We start from the raw sequence: 22,261 nt of genomic DNA, 5'->3' as shown, positions 1-22,261 counted from the left end.
AAAAAGGCAGAATTTTTCTTACTCACTACACTTTATTTACTTTTTATTTACTTTTTGGGTATGTACATTTCTATCAAGGTTTGCCTTTTCATTGGGTGCATGTAAAAGTTTTTGTCAGGCTCATTAGGAAGAAGCTGTTCTGCAGAGCAGAGATCTTTCTGAGCCTGAGTAATCTACTTGTCTTTGTGTGGATACTGTCCGTGTAAACTTCTGCACTTGGCAAAACCTCCAGTGTCTGCTGTGAATTATAAGTGAACACTTTTTTTCTGAAGCCCTTCCTGCAGGGGAAAAAAAATTAAAATAATGCCTCTAAGAATTTGGATTTGAAGCATTCCTTTGTAGTATGCTTATGCCCTTTGGTATGACTTGTTTATACTTTTCTGCCTTTTGCCATTCAGGCTCATTAAATCTGCATTTGTTTTCTTTTGTTGAGTAGTGATCCATTAGTTATGGTTGCTACTTAAAAAATAAATACCAAAATATTCTCTGCATATAATAATAGATACCCAGGCTTCTATTTTGTGTTGATAACCACTGAGTACTGTGTGTTTCTTCGTCTTATTTCTTCAGAACTGCAGTTGGCAGGGCTTGAATGTGCAGTCTACTTGCTAGCTGCCAAACACGGTCTTTTGAAAGTATGTTTCATTCTCTTTTAAATGAGGACACTGAGAGCAGACCATGTTCTGAAAAAGTATTTTGTGTTGGTCTCCCTCTCTCCCCTCCCCCTTCTTTTTCCATAAAATAGTTCTGTGTGTCAAGAGAGACTCTTAAGTACTAGAGGAGCAGAGAAGGACTGTCCCATGTGGCTAAACTTTAAATATTTGAGTCAGATTTGATAAGGTCTGCTGGTACATGGTTCAGCTTGTGTTTAAGCACTATAAGGAAACAGTTTAACTGCACTTCATCATAATCAGTGCTGCTCTTCTGAAGGTAATGAAAGGCTTTGTTTAGATGGATTTGGCTTGAGTGCTGGTGATTAGTGCAAATATCAAATAATGTGTCAATGTTCTTTTTTGCTACAATGAAATATGATAACATGTAGCTTGACTTACAAATTCCTTAGTAGGTTTGAAAGCATGTTTTTTCTTCATAATATCTCTTTCCAATACTTTAAAAAATAGTTTAGGTTCCTTATACAGATTGAATGTTGCAAGTTACTACAATGACTGCAAATGTCCTTGAAAAGTTAGGCATAAACAGAACAATGTAAAATCAAAAGAACTTTTCTCAGATAGGACTTCTGATGAGCTGATGAATCCCTGTGGTGAAGAGATGAAATAGAGAGGGAATGAAGGTGTCCTTCACTGGAGGTGTCTTCCTCTCTTCCCCCATCATGCTTTGTGGTAGGATAGGCAATAATGTCTTATAGTAGTTTAAAGATTTTGTGTAAAACCTATTCTGATTATTCTTTCATGTTGAAGCCGTAGCAATTTCATTTGGAGCAGAGTGGGAGAAGGGGGACATTTTCAGATCATGGTACTGTATAGGTGTCTTGGAGATTAATTTCAGTGTAACTGAAAATACAGTGGAGTTTTCCCAGAACTTCTAACTTCTAAAAATCTGACAAGTCCCAGCTGATAAAATATGTGTAATCTTTAAAAGAGGCATAGAGTTCTCTGTATGGGAAACAACTATGCACCTTAAACTAGGTATTCACATCTGAATTACTTATTTTTCAGTAAGGCTGGCTACTGAGGAGTGCTTCATGTGGCCGATTGTCTCCTCTAAAGAGGCAAACAAAAGCTGTGGTTAATGTAAATTAGCAGTTACAACAGGTGGTACTTGAAATCTGGTTTGTGCCATGTGTGACTGAAAGGCGTATGGTTTTGGCATGTTAGAAAAAACTAAATGGGGTTTTCAGCTTTCATTCCTGTTTTTTTTTTTTAGTCAGCTTTCTTTAAACATGGCTTGAACAAAAATATAAGAGAGCACAGTAGAATTGGATGGTCTTTTTGTTAAAGTTCAACTCAATCACATCTGAAGTTATGACTTCCCTGTCTTCCAAGATGGAAGAGGATTGCTAGAAACTATTTTATGGCCTCTCATCAGTCTGATACCAGGACAGTTAGTAGGGATTGCATTGTTTACTTAGTAGTAGTTGGGGTGGATGATGTTGGTGTTAGTTTTGGAGTTTTTGAATTTTTAAAATTCTGTATAAAGACTAAACCTGCTAATTCAGTCTGTCTTTCTTGAGACATTTCTATGGTTTTTATTATCTGTGTATAGCTTACATGATGAAAGTTGAACACTGGATCAGTTAATTAGTATACTGGTTTATGGATGTTACAGAAAGAAAAGAAAGTATGCCATCTCAGAACTCTGCCATGATGCCACAAAATGAAATATCCAACCATCTCTCTGGCTATTTTAGTTCTGTCAGTTAAAGGATGGCAAAGAGTGAAGTCATGCTTGAGTCAGAGACGCAACTCCCTTGTACATGTGTTTGTCTTCTGGTCTTTCAGCCATTCTTTGGTAGGAATGGCTTGGTTGTGAAGTACCAAAATGCTGAACTTGAGTATGAAGGACTGCTGAGAATGTAATGCTCCTCAAGTGCATTCATTTGCTTATGTTCATATGCTAACATCAGGAATATTTTGTTATTACAGATATGCAAGCCTCTATTTCTGCTGTGCTATTGAAGATCAGGACAATGAACTAATAACTCTGGAAATTATTCATCGCTATGTAGAACTTCTTGACAAGTATTTTGGAAGTGTGAGTTAGATTCTTTATATTTTGTCATTTTGTTTTATGCCCACAGCACTTTTACAAGAGCATAACCAGCTAGTAATTGAAAAGGTGTTTTTAATACATTCTGTGTGGCTTGCTTGGCCAAACCAAACTGATGGTTACCTCTATTAAAATACAAAATTAAATTATTGATTGGTAGAAGAATGGTTATTAATCTGGTGTTAATTGCCTGTGTTTATTTCATTTCATGGTAGTCTCACTTGGGGTCATATAAGATCTTACTCTCAGCAAGAAGCTTTTCTTCTCCCTGGCACTGCCCTAGTGTGGGCACCTCTTACGTCTGCTTCCAAAGGGGGCAATTGGTTGTGAAGTGGCAGGGATGGTAAGGAAAGATGAGAGAGACATCTGGTTACCCAGACAGCAATCACAAACAGCTACAGTAATGTACATGAACACTCCTAGAAAAACTGATGCTCATTCTGCCTTCCTTTGTAGTCCTTCTCGCTATGAAATGCACAGACTGAACAAGAAATTTGAGATTATTTTCATGTCCTTCTGTAAGGTTGCGTGAGCTGCCTTTGCGTACTGCACGCAACAAGATAACTTTTATAGGGAATGTTCTCTTGTGTCTTGAAGAGCTGTGTCTTACAGACTTGTGTGAATTGAAGCCTTTTAAACAGTGAAAGCTTTTTTCAGAGTTTGCTGTAGCTGTTTTTAACTGAAGAAAAAATACTATAGTTTTTTTTTTTCCTCCAAACTGTGATTTTTATTATTGCCCTAGTCCTTACAGGGTTACAACCTTAGGCTAACATCTTATTTTGGTAAAGTTTGGTGAAACTGAACAAGTTTTGTGAGAGGATATACCTCAAGTGAGAGTATCCTCCCACTTTGCAGTAATGCTTGATGTTCTTTCTAGGTCTGTGAACTTGATATCATCTTCAATTTTGAAAAAGCCTATTTCATTTTGGATGAGTTCCTTTTAGGAGGGGAAGTTCAGGAGACATCCAAGAAAAATGTTCTTAAAGCCATCGAACAAGCCGATCTTTTACAGGAGGTAAGGAAATCCACCTTCTCTGGCCAAAGTGTCAGCATGGTAGGCTGTGACTCAGAAACTTCATGTTCCTCTAAGCTTCTAGAAGGTACTTTTTAGCATGCTTAGCATGTAGTTTTAGCTAGTTGTCATAAGTGTGCAATAGGATATTAGCTGTTTGGCATGTTGACTTGTAACCTACTGTGACTTCGTGTTCTGCTAGTAAATGCAAGTGGCTGTTCTGTGTTTATACCTAGGTAATTGTAGGTCGTGCTTATTTAACATAGTGTTGTTCATGTGTCTTCCATTCCTTCTTTTTATTTATTAACCATTAGTTTTTTTGTCATACCTGATGCATGTTCACCTCTTTACTTTTTCATTGCTGAAATCCAGAAGCTAGACTCTCTTCTTTGAGACTTTTTCAGGTATAGTTCTAATTAGTTCTTAGACCTGCTTTTCTGCTATAGGCTGCTTACTGTGGAACATTTCCAAACTGGCAAAGCAGTAAATTAGTGCCATAGAAATATACAGAATAAAGTATAAGAACATTGTTTTTTCACTTTGAATGCTTTTGTTGTTTGTTATTATCATTGAGGAATGATGGATTGCATGTCTACCATTAAAAAAAAATTGATGTGAAGGGGTTCAATGGCATAGAAAAACTTAATATAATTTCTCCATATTTCTCCATACTATGCTGGTTATTTTGGGTTTATCTTTTTTTTTTTTTTTTTTTTTTTCTTACTGAAATGTACACTGTTAAGGTCCTTGAATGTCTGAATGGGAATCAAAAATGCTGGTGTGCTGGGGGAATCATCAGTCTTGTGGCAAGTCAGTGAGCATATGTTTTAGTAGGGATGGTTCACATTTATTTTTTAAAGTGTACTGAGGTTTACTGGCTAGATGCTATATAGATCCAAGTTGAAAGTCCACATAGGGGAAATAGAGCAACTTAGAGAAAATAGAGCTCTATTTCCCTTATGTGAACTTTCAATTTGATATTTTCTCCTATGAATTAATTGCTTAATAGTCTTACAAGCCTTCTGTGTTCTACTTGGTAGTCTTTTGTTGGACATAGTATTAGTAGGATGGGGAAACACAAGGTGTTCTTTAGCCTGGTAGCTGTTTTTTTAATCCCTTCAGAATACATGGAAATCCACCGCACATTAAAGTTCTTGTCATGAACAAGGTCAGCCATTACACACAGATTTGCTACCCTGTTTACTTCTTGTGTTCTGATTCAATTTAAGTCCTTCTTTACTCTTTGTAGGAATTATCTTAACCAGAAGTCCTGTTGCAGTTTACAAAGAATCTGTTTATTCTCTTAAGATCTTTTGCTCCTTATATGAAAACAGATATAACAAATTAGTTATATATTCCAGTTTGTCTCCTGCAAATACAGTTAATTGCACATAAAGTAGAATAACTATATTCTTTCTCATTGTTACTGCTTTTGAACTTTTTTGCACTACTTCTGTGGGGCTGTTCTAAAGAAAAAATATATTTCTAGGAATTTGTTACAATTTTTCTTTCCAAGCAACAAACCTTTTCTTTTTACAGAGAATATAATTTAATGTATTAATATAACTTCAAGTTAAAAATCTTAGGCAAAGGGAAATATCACTTTCTCAGTGTGAGACTTTTCTCTAACCCTGGTAGCTTCACTCTGATTACTGTTCCTTTCCCCATGTTTAGGAGATTTTTCAGTTGCCAATGTTTATTAAATAATTTTGATTAACTTGGAATGTAGCAGTGTATCACAGCACTGCTGGAGTCCAATGTTGAGCTTCCGTGTTTTTCAATCTTAGTTGTATTGACTGTTGATCAAGTATAAAGGTATATACAGGTATACTCCCTATACCTGTATTTTAGTTTATAAGCCCTGTAAAAGTCTGGGCTCATATTTAAATTGAGCTTCCAATAAATTTGGACTCTTTTCTATAGAAGTTTGGTTTTGTATCAACTGCTCCTATGTAAATGCTGGGTTTGATCAACAGAGTTGTTAAAATAAGTTTCTCACATGTGGAGAATTCTAATACTTTGAGTTAATATCTGCTTCCCAGAATACTTCAGAACTACCAGACTGAAACATGGTGTGATTCCAAATGCAAAACATATTTCTAGCAGGGTTGTCATGTGTTTGTTTTTGACCATTCAGTTTTGAATTATGTACAACAAAGTAATTTTTATTTGGCCCTGAATACTCATATTGCCAAATATATATATGTACATATGTATGCACATATATATAGTTGAATACACAATATTATTAATTAATAATGCTACAGGCATTGGTGTCAGAAGTACCTTAAAGATGAAGAGCTGTATGGAATACTTATACAAAAGAAAATCATTACAGATCCATTAAGTGACTGTTTATGTAATGGTAAGAGGAAATACACTAAAGCATAAATTGCTGAGTAGTGAATTAGTTCTTAATAGCCTTGCCTATGTGCATTTTCTGTTGGAGTTTTCCAGGATGTACTTCTATGTCTGAGCACCTTCACTGACTGCTACAGTTGGTGTGATGGAAACACACCAGCCTGTTAAACCCCTCTCACCTTCACGTTCTTGTTAGTTCCTTAGGAATGTACTTAGTTCAAGTATTCATTCCCTACCCCCTCCCCCATATTTATTACCACCTGATAACTTATCAGTAGTCAGTCATCAATACTGGCAGTGGTACCCAGATGAAGGGTAGTAAAAGGTAATTAACTCCAGTGCTTCCATTCTTCCTTGTCTCTCTATTGTCGAAATGCTTCTGTTGAAAAGAATGTTTTTACATGTTGCTGATGATTTTGTATCTTGTTTGCCGGAGAGATTTTAATACTTAACTAGTGATTACAAAGGCATGCACTGCTGAAAAATGGGTTTTGCTTGTGTGAACAACTCAATTATACTGAAAGAAATTGGTAGATGCAGTGTGTTGTTGCATGAATTAAATATATACATGTGATGTGTGGAACAGCTAAAAGATAAGAATGTGCATAATTTTGTGACACTTGAGTTTTGTAAGGCGTGAAACTACCAATGATAGATGTTCTATACAAAAGAGAGGATTTGATTTATTTCTCTCAAAAGTCTAATTGCTCAGTTTTTTGTGGTTTTTTTTTTTTGTTTTGTTTTGTTTTTTGGTTTTTTTTTTTGATGGCTTGAGTAACTCAATATGGTGCTTAGAAGTGTGTGGTCATTTACTGTGCTAAAATGCTGAAATCAAGGAGTTAATAATTATAATATTTAAACTGAGCAGTCATGTATGTATTTTAAAGCAAGTCTGTACAGACTTGCTCCTCTTCATTTGAAGTAGGAAAAATTTCCTAAACATTGGTTATGAATGAAAATGGTTTTTGTTGATTATCCTAGGAAAATTGTAGAAAAGTATTTTGGAAATTATCCCCATTTTATTCACCACTGTTCCTTTGTAGGATATTTTTGATTTTTTTTAGTATTTGATTGCAGAACATCTAAATATCTAAAAATACATATTTTTTTAAAGGGATTTCTAAATAAAAAGGCCAATGAGTCTATCCACAAATCACACTTGCTTGTTTCTGTCACTATTTCAGTAATGATCAAAAACTAAAAAGCTGTGTGAACGTTTTTTTTTTCCCCTTAGGCTCTTGCAGTTTGGCCTCAGGCAGTATTTACTAGTCCTTCCACATGAAGAATGAAAGATAAGCTATCAATTAACCTTATTTTCTTTGCTATTTCAAACCTTTGCCTCGTCCTACATCCAGAAGGGTGCTGACAGTGTTCATGTCGGCTGACTTGCCTTAGATGTTTAGGGTTGCTACTTAGATGAAAGCTTTTGGTTTTAGAATTAGCATATTTGGAAATGAAACTCTGTTGAATTTCCTGCATATGCTATGAGAATTTTCTTACTGGAGATGAAATGTGCTTATTGGAGACTATAGGTTTGAAAGTATGCATAATAGTAGGTATTACGTTGTTCTTGAGATATGCCAAAACTCCTTCATTTTGTCATTAACATTGGCAAAAGAAAATTCTTAAATTTAAGCCTCCACTGGGTGGGAGTATAAGGGATTTTGTCTGGTTTAGGAAACAACATTTGTAAGCACCTTTTTATTACCATTTGCCTGAGAAACTGACCACAATGAATGCAATTAATTCATTCTTCACTTAATGTAGTTTCTTAAATATGGACTGTTGAAATAGACTGCCTTCCTAAGTTGGCAGTGGCATTATTTGCCTTGGCTGTGCCTGTGTTCTTCTGAATGTGAAACAAGAATGAATAATGGAATCTTTTATTATCATGGAGATCCAGCTGCCTTGACTACCATCTGCTCTTCACATTTAACTTCCATCTCAGTTTCAGGTAGTCAGCTTTGTTGATCAGTTGGTCACTGCAATTTTAAGACATGTATCTGCTTGATTTTAGACACAGATAATGATCTACAATTACATTTTAGAAGCTACATATATATGGGGACATCCCAGAGTTACTGTGAATGAGAAATGATAAATTGTTAGTACATTATTTAGGGATTAGGAAATGGCTGTGATTTTTATGGATTTGGAATCCCTCCCAACTCACAGAAGAACAAGTTGTAGTGTTTTTGGTAGCTTTTGTAAAATGTGTTTCAGAACTCAGTCTCTGGAGATGTATTTATAGAAGAAAGGGGTTATAGTGCTGTTAAGAGTATTTGGCACTCTGCATGATGCTCAAAAAAGTCATGGCAATCAGATGCGGTCCCAGGTGAGGGAAGCTTTGTACCCATTTTGAAAGGCGTAGGAAGGAGAACTCTGGAAACTACCAACCTGTCATCCAGACTGCTGTCCACAGCTGGAAGGAGCTGTGCTGGGGCATGTGTAAGGCAGGGAGGTGATTTAGGTCAGCCAGCATGGCTCCACCGAGGGCAAGTCCTGCCAACCCCTTATATGGATTGGCCTTCTATAATGAAGCAACTCCATCAGTGGGCCAGGGGAGGGCTACAGATGTAATTTATCTTGCTCTCTCTAAATTCAAGAAGGGTGGATTTGATGGGACATTTACATCCAAAGGATAGTGGTCAGTGGCTTGGTGTCCCAGTGAATTTCAGTGGTGTTCCTCAGGGGTTAGTAATAGGACCAGTGGTGTTTTAGGTCTTGGTGAATGACATGGAGGGATTGAGTGCCCCCTCAATAAATTTGCAGGTGACACCAAGCTGAATGGTACAAGTTGACACGTGTGAAGGATGGGATGCCATCCAGAGGGACCTGGACAAAACTGGAGAAGTGTGCCCCTGGGAATCTTGGCAAGTTCCATAAGATCAAGTACAAGATGCTGCACCTGGGTCAAGGCAATCCCTGGTATCTGTACAGGCTGGAGGGTGAGCAGGTCAAGGGCAGCTCAGAAAGACTTGAGGGTGCTGGTGGATGAGAGGCTGGACATGGCCTGGCAATGTGTATTTGCAGCCCAGGAAGCCAGTTCTAACCAGGGCTGCATCAGTAGCAGTGTCCCAGCAGGCCAAGGGAGGGGATTCTGCCCTTCTACCTTGGAGTGCTGCATGCAGCTCTTAGGAGAAAACCTCTAAAGACTGTGAGTTTAATTGTAGCAGACAGGTCTGAAACCTTGATATTTCTGTATTTTTAATAGATAATTTTAATTTTTTCCTTCTTGCAGGAAAGCAAAATAGGCTTTCCTGCAAATACTGACCAAATCATACTTTCATGTTTAAAGCAATAGGAAGTATTCCAGAAAATCAATAGTAGAACCTGTGTCTCTTTTTCCCGAATATTAATGGGAGAAGAGGAGGTTAACACTTTTGAGATTTAAATATCTTCTTGAAAAAGTGGCATTGAGTATCCAGGAAATTAGCATATCATGCTTTGACCTCTTCCTGTGCTCAGTCTGATTTTTTTGTTGTTGTTTCTTTGTTTAAGTGTTGTATGCGTGTAAGATGTGACTAATTCTATTGCATCAAAGAAATCAAAATTAGAAGATCTTTAGACTCAAGTTGAAGGAGTATTTCAGAAAAGTGTTAAATATGCATTCATTAAGCTTTGCAAATTGAAACATCAGAAACTTTCAATTAAAAATAAGACAAAGTAGCATAGGCAGTCCTTGCTGTCTCATAACTGCAGTACCCTCTCTGATGTGAATTCCAATACTGATCAGTTTGCAAACTGTGAACTTGATCATTTATTGATATAAGGAATTCTTGTAAAACTGTTGGGGATATATTAACAATACACTGAAAGTATTTGCAGATTGTAATTCTAATAAGGATGTATTTATTCTGTACATTAAAATGATAGATTCTTTTCCAGAGACAGTCTCCTGTCCTCAGCAATAGAAGCACTGTGTCAGGGCGGTGCAGTGAAAATTTTGGCAGTATTTTAGCAGCTATGGCTGCACGTGCCATAGCTGTTTTCAGGAGTTTAGTCATGTGCTGCTTGTCAATTAACATGGTAAATTCAGTGAACAATTGCAGAAGGCTGCTTGAGAGTAAGGAGTATCTTATCTTCAATATCAGGTGCTCTTTCTGAATGCTCACATTAATCTGCGTTTTAATAGAACAATTTCATTGGATGTGGCAGGATGTTGAAAAGATCAATGTTAATGTTTGGATCTTGGGATTGTGAGGAGAAAATTCCATTTTTACTCTGTTGTCTGAGATGATGTGTCACATTGCAGTGCTACTATCCTTTCCTAGAATTTTCACTACCTGTGAGATGGTGTTAGAGTGCCAGAGAATATTAGGTGAAAAGAATACGAATGTCCCCAGGAGGCATCCTGTTGTGTTTGGTTTTAGATTCTCATTTCTTTGTGGTCTTCTCTGTGTGTTGTACAGATGTTGGGGCACATTGCTGATATGTGTTTTAGGGCTTTTATTTATTTTTAAGGGAGAAGCTGTATTTTTTTTGCCAAGCTCTCTAGCAGCAGTAGTAGTTTTGGTGATGGATATCAAGATACAATAAAAGTGTGTATATTACATTTTATAAAGGCTGAAAATTTGATATTAAAAGGCAAAAAAAATCTGAGACCTTTTGTTCACAACTCTGAGAATTCTTAAGTTTGTTTGATGGATTGATTAAAGTGAAAATGTTGAACTTTCTGCACTAAAAAATACAACATGAAAGTGACTACTCAGCAAATAACAATGGTGATTTAATAAATATGAATTTTTAATTAAATTGTTAAATTACTTAAAGGATGATAGGTTGAATGAAACTTTTCTTCATGAAACAAGTCTTATTATTAATGTTAATAATAATGCTGTGTGACAGTTAATTACTGAATGAAATATATGTAGATTTTGTATTCTTTTATGCTTTTAATCTGTTCCAGTAATGAACAACTGCTCTTTAAAAAAAGTAAAATATTTGAATTAATATTCCTTCATGCACAACTGAAGCTTTTTAAAGAACTCTTTATAACATACTCTTTTAAGGTTCCAATATCCTGTACCTGGTTAAGAAATGAAAAGTAAGCTTTAGAGATTTTTATTGCATCTCCTTGAAGTCTTTGAACAGATGTTTTTTTCTGATGCATTTCTATTTGCGTTCTTAACAGTGGACTTTTAGGAAAACCTATTAAAATTGTATTAATCTAAAGAATAGCATTAGCTGAAACAGATTTAAGTGAAATAACTAAATATGCTTTTGTATATTGTTTAGAATATTTTTAAGTCTTATTTTAAATGTAAATAAGCTGTACATGATTGGGTGGATGTTGAGTTTTTATTTGCCTTTTTTTAAATTCAGTAGTTGATACTACATTTTCACTGCTGCTTGATTTTGTTTGTAGAGCCAGAATGAAGACTGGGGAGGTTTGTCTGAGGATATCTTATGATTAAGAGCAATCTAAGGCATTTGCCCTTTTGACCCCATCTAAATGATTGGTAACTACCAAGTTTACCATTTTGGTGGCATGGATTAAATGGGTGCTATGCAAAGAGTGCTGCACGTGTAATTAAGTCCTTGCAAGGGTAAACAGAAAATGGGTGATGGGCTTAACTTTCTGCAACACTTGCATGATGGTCTTTGAAGAGTGCTTTGAGTGTTTCCTTTTATTTTCCTTTTATGTACTAACCGCATCAACTTGAAATCTCTGACTTCTACTGGCTTTCTTTGGTGTTGATAATTAAGTGGGATAATGCAAGTTAGAGAAATGGATACCAAAGCTAATAACTAAACAGATGTTTGGCTTTATTTACTTACAATCAGCCCATATAAACATGTATTTATTGGGAAATGAGCTGTTTACATCTGCTATGCAAAGAAAATGGGCCCTAAAAAGACTGGGTGCTGCTGCAATTGACTGTGTATCAAAATGCCGGATGCTGCATGACAGAACAAAGCTTATTTGCATATATAGTGCATTGCAACATATTTTTGTCCAAAGCATAAGTGGAATACGTTGTGGCAGTCCTACTAATAAAGGTAAGATTTTAATTTGCATAAAAAAAGTTTACAACATACATGAAAATGATTTGCTGGAGAAAACTTAATTAGTGTGCTGTTTACTTGATATAATGATAAACAAGTAGTTCAGTAAACAGATTGGCTTTTGTAATGTTGAACTGTGATAATAGATCTAATTTCATATGCAGCTTTATAAATACCAGGATTTAGTTTCCAGATAAAAGAAAATAATTGTAGTAGGCAAAAGTATTTGTAACATGTTCAAAACCAAATTAACAGTTGGTGTATGGGTATTTGTACCAGTTAAGAATTTCCTAGTATATGATACAGCCATTGATTTGTGTTGGGAAGAAGGGAGCAGCCAATAGTCATTTTTTGGAAACAATTTCTTTATGAACTTGGACATATTCTAAAACAACTGTAAGGAAAACCTAAGTGCTCAAGCTTGATACTTACCACATTTTCCCCTCAATTTTATTGCTTTTTCTATGCTCTTCATAATAGCAAGTTCATTAAAAAGAGTGTGATTCTCATGGTGAGGTTAGAATTGAAACTGTGCCTATAAAACTTCCCTTGTGTTCAGAACTTTAAAAAGCTACCTAAACAGTTTGTCACCTGTGCTATGAACAGACCTTAGGAGTACTAATCATTTTTTTGTATGTCTCAGATGGCTACAATGACTAATTCTGACACATACAAACTCAGGCTTAGATAATTGTGTGACCCCAGTTTATTTGCCTACGGTATGTCCCTGTGTGAATTCTGTGTGTGGGCATAGTTTTGGTTGAAGAAATGTACTTTGTCCTCATTAAACACAGTTGTATTATCTGATGCCCATGGGAAGGCTACTTCCTGGCCTGTACTGTTCCCTGGCAGGAGTGAAGGAATAGTTGCTTTGTTCAGACTCTAATCTACAAGGTTGTCATGGTTCCTCAGAATATGGAGAAATAGAAATGGCATTTGATGGGCTGAGTGGAGAGGGACAGGATAGATGGTCGCACATAATCAGAGATGGGGAATAGTTAGCCTGCAGTAAGGAGCTGCATGTTGTATATAGGAATGAAGATCATCTGGGTTAAAGAAAGATCTCCTGAGGTAAAGGAGGTTGCCTTAGGGCAATGGGAGGAGTTTGACTCATAGCTTTGGTGTTTGGATTAACCTGATGTTTAACTAATTGGTTATACAACTTTAAATTACTTTAATCCTTGTTACTCTGAGGCATAACCAAGCCCAGAATGAGTAGAACTTGGTTTTTTTTTGTTGTTGTTGGCTGTTTTAGAGAGATTTTATTATAAACTAGGGTGTTGAGTACTACATGTTCTATGTGGCAATTGTAGTAAGCCACATATTCAGAAGTAGTTGGTTTCATAGAGAATATGGTGAAATTTATGGTAAGCCTTGCATAATGTTGAAAAACCACGTGAAATCTTGATGCTGTGTAGACCATGCATCTTAATTCAAATTGCTCAGTGTAGAAATGCTGCTTTCTACTGAGAACATTTTGCAGTGGTAAAGTCATGGTCTTGAGTCAGGATGCAGGTTGCTTCACCCAAACTCATGCTGACAGTGACTGTTGTTGAGACAGCTGGGTCCGTTCTTACTGCCACCTTTGTGTTGATCTGCTTGCCCTGTGGTTCTGGGGCTCCTAGCGTGTTAGCCAAAACTTGAGCTCAATGCAGAGGGAGCATGAGCGAATTGCCAGGAGGAAAAAAGCAGTGGCACTGAAAAGGGAAGTAGAAAGAGCTGCTTTTGGCAAGCCAGGACTTTTGCTGAAGTTGATAGTACTGCTTAAATTACATCCTATTTAAAAAAAAAATTCACAATATCTAAGTGCTTTAAAAAGCCAGTGTTCCACACATCTTGTCCTGACTCGCTGTCTGCTATGAACTCCCAAGTCAGCATGTCTAGGTAAGATCTAATTTACTTGTCATATGCTGCACCCCTGCTGTTGGCCTGAGTCATAGGAGTGCAATGAGGAGCTTCAGTAGCAGTATTGACTTTTGGAGTTTTCAGCTGTCCTTTCCCTCCCTCTTTCCATTGTGCCAGAAAAGCTATTTCTACAACCATTCTAGAACTGGATTTCATATCCCTTTAAACTGATCCAATTCGGATTGCTTATTTTTAAAAACATATAGTCAGCAGCTTTTCTTTTCCATGTTTACAACTTGTGCCTGCAAACATTTGTCCAAACAATTGTAAGAACACAAAGTGCTGTAGTACCAGGAAGGAAGGGGGATGCTTAAATGCCATGGAAGCTTAATATAGTATTGGACGTGACATGGCTTATTGCAGCAGTATATTCTGGTCAGCTCGTCAAAGATAACAGCCCTGAAGTTGGAGAAATGCTTCCTTAAGCGAAGGAGAATAAGCGATGCAAACCTGTATTTGCAGTGCTGAAAGAAAACATTAATGAATCCTATTGTGCATAGTTTGGCAGTTTGCCAAACATACAGGCACTGTTGGATTATCTGATGAAGAATTCCGTGATTTTTAATAATTTTGGCTCTAACTTCACAATACAAAGTATTCAGCCGTAATATGTGTTTAAAGTAGTTGTGTTTTCGTGGTGCCGAGGTGGAGCCTCTGATGGATTCTTAGAACCATCCTTACTGCGGAAGGCTGGGCTCTGCTTGTTCCTGGCTCGCTGCGTAGCAACTGATCGGCACATGTGAAGGAGAGCGTCCCAGAGTGATTATCACCTCTGAGCTGGCAGATCAGAGCAGCAGCTAAGAGGCAGGAAGCGCCTGCTATTATCCGGTTATAGTACACAAACCTTCAACTGATCTTTGTAGTGCTTTTGGGAGAGAGGCAGGCAGCCTTCTGCTCTGGTCTATTGAGGCGATGTTTTAGAGCCACAGTCTGTCCATGTGCTCGGATGTTTTGCTGCATAACATTTGCAGGACAGCTTGCTTTTTCATACTCTAGTTGAGAATTCTGTTGACCGGTTTGCATCGATCTTGAAGATTTTTTTGTTTTCTCTGTATAGAAAGCTGCAGACAAGATCTTGACTAGGAGATGATATTCTTCTTATTTGTTTACTTGTGGGCTTTTTATTCTTTTTTTTGTAAGAGCATTGTAGTTAGTACTTACCTTTGAAGATGTTCAGTGCTTCTAGGTTCTCTGAGGAAACACTTCGCTCTTCCTTGAAAGTAAAGATAGAATTTTGTAATAAAAGTGCCCTAGTGGGAAATATCAAGGCCAGACTAGATGGGCCCTGAGCAACCTGACCTATTGGAAGGTGTCTCTGCCTATGGCACAAGGATTGGAGCTATATGATCTAAAATCTCCCTTCCAACCCAAACCCATCTATCTAATAGAAGTCTCTGAACAGTTAGCTAACTAAAGGTTGGGAAACAGGTACTCTCCTGTTTTGAAATCCTTGAAAAGGCAAGTGAACAACAGTAATTTCCTAAAGCAGCCGTTCATTAGAAATATTGCCTAATAATGATTCAGAAGTGGAGTGTAAAAGTAATTGCTTTTGAAGCATTGTTAAGGAAGTGCTTGTTAACTGTGACTCTCTTCCTAGTGCAAAAACTTCATGTTTCCAAACATAAACCCTCATCCTCTGCTCTTGATTTCCCAATAGCCTGCTTCTGTAGAATTCTTCCCAAACTATCATACACTCCATGAACCCACATCTTGTATGTTGTTCAAGCTAGGGTTTTGTTAGATGCTGAGTGAAGAAAAAAGCCAAATCTTTATCAAAATATGGCAGTTCTAATTTTTGTATGCAGTTTAACATGGTTTGCCTTCACAGGCTTGTGCTGGTTTTGATGGGTAAGAAGTTAAAATAATAACCTAAGCAAACTTTCCCTGAAAAAAGTCGTGTGAAGTATTGAAGTCTGTGTCACTTCCAGGAGATGCCATCAGTAAAATGGCAGCCCTGCAACACACTGAACTTGTGAGAATTTGGTATAGACATAAAGAATTTCTTTCCTCTCTCTTGCCTGAGGAAATAGCATAGTTTTCTTGTCCACTACAAACATAAAATACCTTACATTGCAGTTCAAAGTAGATGTTAGGCAAATTTTCCAGTGGTGATGATAATGTAGCATTTAAGTAGATTGCCTGAGGCACAATAAAAAGGCATCACTTGATGCCTTTAATAGATGAAATATCTCTCAGGAAAGTTATAGGTATACTGTTCGGGGGACTGGATTAAATGAAAGCCATTCTAATTTTATTTTGGCTATGATTTTTTGTTAGTTTGGGTCATGACAGATTTGGTTTGAGAAAATGTCAGTTGGGTTGGACTGGATAAATAGTTCTGTTTACTCAGATAAACTCTACCATTTTTCTAATTTAAAAAATCTCCAATGACTCAGGCTGACAATTTCAGAGAGTATTATTAGCTTTTTAAAATGAGTTGTAAACACAGATGTCATTTTGAAGAAGATTAATTTTAGTAACTTTTAAAATATTGCAATTCTACAATGTACAGCTTGTGTTGTAGAGCTGTTACTTTTGTGGCAGTACTAGGATCTAAGACCTGAGTGTTAAAGTCAGATAAATGGTTTGTATCCAGAGTTCTACGTGATGATTTTTCAGAGATGGTATTTCATGTTATTTTGCCCTTATATTGTGCTGTGAGGATACTATTGCCTTTTCCCTGGCTTCTAGATCAACTAATTCATAAACTCATTAGATCTAGATTGTTATCTTAAATGGCATCTGAGCCTGTGAAGCATGTCCTTGAGGTCTGCACGTTCCCACCGAAGGAAAGCAAGGTAGTGTAGATACTGATTGTGGAATTTGACACCTGTCCATTCCCCATACTCTCTTTTTCTGGTATTCAGGCCAGCTGCTCTGGAGTGTAATGTAGTAGGGGGCACAAAAGAAGATCAGTCATAGTTCAGACTTGTGAGGTGCTGTAGTTCTGTGATGGCAAACAATTTGTCACAACTTTATTTTCCTTTCGGTTGTTTGTCAGGCTGCCCACAGTGCCAGGCCCTCTGTGTGGGATGGTCCTGGGTGTCCTTGGTGGGGTACAGAGGCCTCACTGGAATGCCAGTTTTATTTCTCAATATTGCTGCGTTACCACTTTGTGTCTCCATTACTGTTGTCTTCCATTTAATCTTTTAGTTTAACTTCCAAAACGTCAGTTTATTGCTAGTCTAGTTGCAGGTGGTGTTTACACGTTATGTAAACTAAAAAGCCACCAGGAGTGAAATAACCACTTTCTTCCTGTTGTCTGACAATCTGTCTTGCTTTATCAGTAAACTCTTAAGTTTCTGTGAAGATGAGGCACTAATCCCACAACAGTAATGTGAGTCAATAATCTAATTTTGTGTACCATGATTTTAACATCAAAGATGGCAAATTCCTCAAGGTATAAACCATTGACAATACAAAGAGGGTGGGGAAAATGCCAGGACTGTGTGGGACTGTGCAAGCTGGGAAAGTACGTAAATTAGCACTTCCATGGCCTTATTTATTGATTTAAACATCATTTGTTGATGTTTACAGTTGTGTAAAATGGGATATAGTCAGTGTTTCCAGGCCAAAAAATGATGCTTAAGAATGTGTACACACATAATCCTTGAATACAACAGTGGGTTGCAGTCAGCTTCATAAGAAAGAGAATGAGCTGCTGTCATTCTTTCTGTCCAGAGAGCTAATGTAAAAATAAGAAGTCTGTTAGGAGCTTTGACAGGCATTTCAGTGAAGGCACCAACTTTGATGGTTCCACATTTCCAATGGTACAAGGAAGAGGGGAATCACATGTGTGCATATGTAACTCAGATAAAATTTGGGCATTTTAGATTATTACAGTATGCCTGTTCTTCATTTGTCTTCATGAACCAGTGTAAGTACAGCAGAAGTTTTCCCTAGAGACCTTTCTGGGAATATTAGTCTGTGAAGGCTCCAGGAATTCTGAAGTTAGTACTTTTTTTAGTCAAAAATCCTACTCCATTAAAACATACGCTGTTATCATGCAATGCCTTTTCCAGTTAGGAATATGTGGCAGAGTTTTGATTTTAATGTAGACTGATGCTTTTTACTTAGGCCATGCGAGAGGTGTTAAGTGTTGAAATTCACATTTGTAATTCTTTGTTATATACCAAATTCTTTTGAATCTAAAATTTATAGCATGAATCATATAGCTTACTTGTAACTGTGACAGTTATATAGGTGCTATAGCTAGTGGATTTGTAGTTAGCCTTGTCAGGGTAATTTAAGCTACTGTGACATGGTCTTCAGATTACTGATACTGAAAAATAGTATAAAAACTATACATCTTCTGGAATATTTTTATTGTGCTTTTTTGTAATTTGAGAATAGAATTTAAAAACGTGGAAGCTTGGACATGTGAATAAACTGAAATGGCACAGAGGAGACAGTTTAGAAGTCTGTGGGAACTCTCAGTTCTGTTTTAAAACTTCTGCCATTCTGGGAAGTGGGATACGAAAATAGATTGAAGACTGTAATTGGTGCAGGATCAAAGATGGAAACTGACATGTAGAAAGTTGAGTTTTGCATATTTTCACTGCAGACAAAGTTTAATCAGAATATGTGGGGCCGATGCTCCTAAATTACTGTAACTCCATTATTAAGATTGAGTGTTGCTTTCTTTCTATCTCATCTTTCAGCAGATTGAATACTAATGTTCATACCAGTCATACAAGAGTATATTGAATTCAGCAGGATAATCCAAAAGCCAAGAAAACTTTGCCTGCTTTGAGAGGTGTATCAGAGACCTCAATTTTTCTAAACAGACTCTCTTTCTACAAAATACAATTTTTGTCACCATTAATTCCACCGCTGTACTACCCTGACATGGTGTGCTCACAGCCATGTTCTGGAGGCCTGGTATCTCTAAACATGTGTTTTATTGGAGCAGATGTGGTGGGTGATGTCAGATGCCACTTCGCTCAGTGCCTGTCTCTGACGGAAGCCAACAGGCAGTGCCTGATGCAGGGACAAGTAATAGATAGGGTGGTCCATCTCTGGAGCATCAAACTGTTTTTGGCTAAGAAGAAACTCTGAGCTTATGTAATAAAGTATTTATCATATGAAGTTTTTCTGTCTGTTGTTGGACACAGCATGAAAGTATGGGGAGGGTAAAACTATGATTCTCCTCACTACCCTTCGCCCTGGACATCTAGAGTAGTCAAAAATACAATATTGTATTTCTGTATCAAATGTCCTTTTAATGTCAGAGATACAATAGCGAGGTAATATTTTTGTTTTCTTGCATATCTGTCCACCTTTCTATTATGTATAAGAATATGTACATTTCTTTTGTAGCCACGTCATGAATACTTTAATGTACCAGTGTACTAAATGGCTTCATTCATCATGCATGCAGAATTTCAGAGGAGATAGACCTGTGACTTACTCATGACAGAACATTATCATCAGCTTGCTGAATCCAGTCATCCTGAATCTAATAGAATGCCACAACCATTCTCTGCTGTTGTACTTTTCTCTTCCCCCTCTGTTTTACAGTGTTGTCTCTTCACGTCTCATTCCAACAAAACTTGTGCTTGTTGCCATATGGTTTAACTTTTTTATTGTGTGTAAGCTTGAAGTCTTATGCTTAAAAGTTCTGTAGCATTTTCTGAGCTAAACATCTATATACTGCAATACCTATATTGTAACATAACTCAACCTACATTTATATTTTAAATAGGTTGTGGTGGTATTTAAACATATTCTTAATTTAAGTCTGTAGGTGAAGATAAGACTTACAGAGAAAGTAGTGAAGAAGTATCATGTGAAATGTGTATACACACAAGTATTAAATGATGCTGAATTAAATTCTGTGTAGACCATGCATCTTAATTAAAGGTGCACATAACACTGTCCCTTTCTGAAGACTGACACAATAGTGTGACTGACCTTACAAGAAGGAGGGGGGCAGAATTACTTAGGTCAAAGAGAATGATGGGTAAATCTGAAATGAAAACATTTGTATCTAAATGTGCAGATTGCTCTTGTGAGTAATTTAAGTGTTACTGCCACTGAAAGAGAGAACAGTGTCATTGCTTTACAAATGAATAATGGAATCACAGAATCATTAAGGTTGGAAAAGACTTCTAAGCCTATTGAGTCCAACCATTAATGGTTAGGGTTGGAAAGATCTAAGTCCATTAACTTGTAATATGCCTTCTTAAATGGGCATTTCCAGTTTTAAATGCAGGCTGCGTTGTGTATGGGAAAACTGCCACGAGGGTGAATATAAGTGCATTCAGTTGAAAAGTGGGCAGAATGAGAGGACATGTAATGTGTCCTGTTTGTAACCTAAAAAAACCTAACCTAAAACCAGTACTGATTCTGAAAATAGTTTCCATGAATTATCAAGGAGGCAGTTTCTAAAACGAATCACAAACAAGCTAGTTCCCCGTACTATATGTGGTAATGCACTACCTTCCAAATGTTAAACTGACAAAAAAATGGGGGATTTAGGGGATTAGACAAAAGATTTGGATTGGATTTGCAGCATTCTGAAATCTTAGAAAACAAGATCATAGGAGTGGTTTTCCATTTCCAAGTTTGCCTTTTTTCTGTAAGCCATTAACAATGTGTTTGGATGTCTTGTTAATGCTGCTTTAGCCTGCATTATTTCATGCCTGTTGGCTTAAAATGCTGTGCATTGAGCTGTAATGAGATGCTGTTTTTCTTGTTATCTGTATACAGCTGCTTGCTTCTAAATGACTAGGTAATGAATTAGCTTTTCTGGCATGTTTGAAATAAAGTATTGCATGCACTTTTGTCTCATGTGAATGACTTTTTTCCTCATCTGTGTTCTGATATTTTAAATTTGTTGTTTGCCTTGGGTGATTCTGAGCTGCAGGTAGTATATAGCACTGCAGAATGTTTTGCCTAAGAATTGGATAAAATGTTTGACACTTAGTAAAACAAATAATGTGAATGAAACTTAATTCATTCTATTTGTTTCTTTAAAAGTAATAATTAATGAAGTTGTTCTTCTAGCAAAAGACATTAACCTTTAGGTGTTCCTTGAGATTATTTTAATGATGAGGAAGGCACATATGTCTAAAGATTACTACTTTAGTGAAAAAAAATTAAAATATGTCTGAGTTCTATGGGTGACATATCTGTGGACATGTAGCTCGTGTTCTTGAAATGGTTTGCTTTTAATGGTTAGCCAGTGACCATGGTTTACATGAAGAAATGTAGTGTTTAAGCATATGCCTTCTGAAAATCATCTCAGACTTTGAAATGGCAGTGAGAACAACAATACTAAACTGCTCTAAAAACAGTGGCAGCACTGCTCTGTAGTTCTTCACAGCTATAAAGAACTTTGTTTTCAGGTAACTTGGTAAATATCCTGTTGTACTCCTGAGTAACTCTTAAGTGCCCACTGCTGTCTAATAAATTTAAAATTAAAAAGCTAATTTATTTCAAATATTTTGAAGGCCCTGAAATGCTTGAGAAGTTGTATTCTTGTAGAATACTCTTGAGTTCTGGTGCCATAGTTAGTTAACAGTATAGGATTTCTTGAGTAAAATACCTTACGTTGGTGGATAGGGGAGGTATGTGTTTTCTAAAATGAATCTAACAAAGTAATCTGGGAATATAATACAAAAAGTTACATTAAAAATGCTACATAGCCATTTCTTTAGTCAGTGCCTCCTTTTGGGGATTTGTTAAAATACACATGTAAATCTTTAATCCTGCCATCCTGTCTGGCTTTTTCAAGGTCACTGCAGTTCTAAGGATATTTAAATATTGCATCAGTGAGGGGAAAAAATAAGCCAACGCTACATCTTTAATACACCAAGAATCTTGTTTTCAGATTTAACTTGCCTTTTTATTGCAATTTTTTATTTCCTGCTGGATTTTAGAAGCCATCTCAATATACTTGTTCCAAGCTCTGACTGATTTTTCAATGAAGTCTACTTAAAGTATCATATCTTGTTACTTCACTGCTGAATCACCTTATATATGAGCTGAATGATGATAGTAAACTTGATCATTTTGTGTGACACAGTCAAGGCTGATAGAGACAATATTCTGATGGTATTTGCAAGGTTTGAGGTCCTTAATTTTGTGTTTTACCTACATTATTTTTTAATTAATATTTGCAAAGCAGTTGAAAAATAATTTTTTGGCTGCCTTAACTGTTATCTGCCTTTTTTTTTTCTGCTGCATGACATGTCTTGTTTTAGGATGCTAAAGTAAGTTTATTCATACTCTTGATGTTAA

The 22,261-nt window shown here is 36.6% G+C and overlaps 1 protein-coding gene across 2 annotated transcripts in view; it reads left to right on the top strand.

Annotated features, from left to right (window-relative positions):
- Window positions 1-22,261, top strand: part of AP1S2 (adaptor related protein complex 1 subunit sigma 2) — a 30,876-nt gene that overhangs the window by 5,771 nt on the left and 2,844 nt on the right. The window contains exons 3-5 of one of the 2 annotated variants that reach the window (XM_021532344.2): window positions 2,607-2,715; window positions 3,608-3,745; window positions 19,337-20,798. In XM_021532344.2, the coding sequence (XP_021388019.1) occupies window positions 2,607-2,715; window positions 3,608-3,745; window positions 19,337-19,372 (283 nt within the window). In that variant the 3' untranslated portion in view covers window positions 19,373-20,798. Of the gene's footprint in view, window positions 1-2,606; window positions 2,716-3,607; window positions 3,746-19,336; window positions 20,799-22,261 lie in introns of those variants that run through there. The other variant, XM_021532343.3, reaches the window with a different exon arrangement.

Source organism: Lonchura striata, chromosome 2 (assembly GCF_046129695.1).
Source record: "Lonchura striata isolate bLonStr1 chromosome 2, bLonStr1.mat, whole genome shotgun sequence".
NCBI classification, from domain to species: domain Eukaryota; kingdom Metazoa; phylum Chordata; class Aves; order Passeriformes; family Estrildidae; genus Lonchura; species Lonchura striata.
This window is presented reverse-complemented; position numbering and strand designations above follow the sequence as displayed.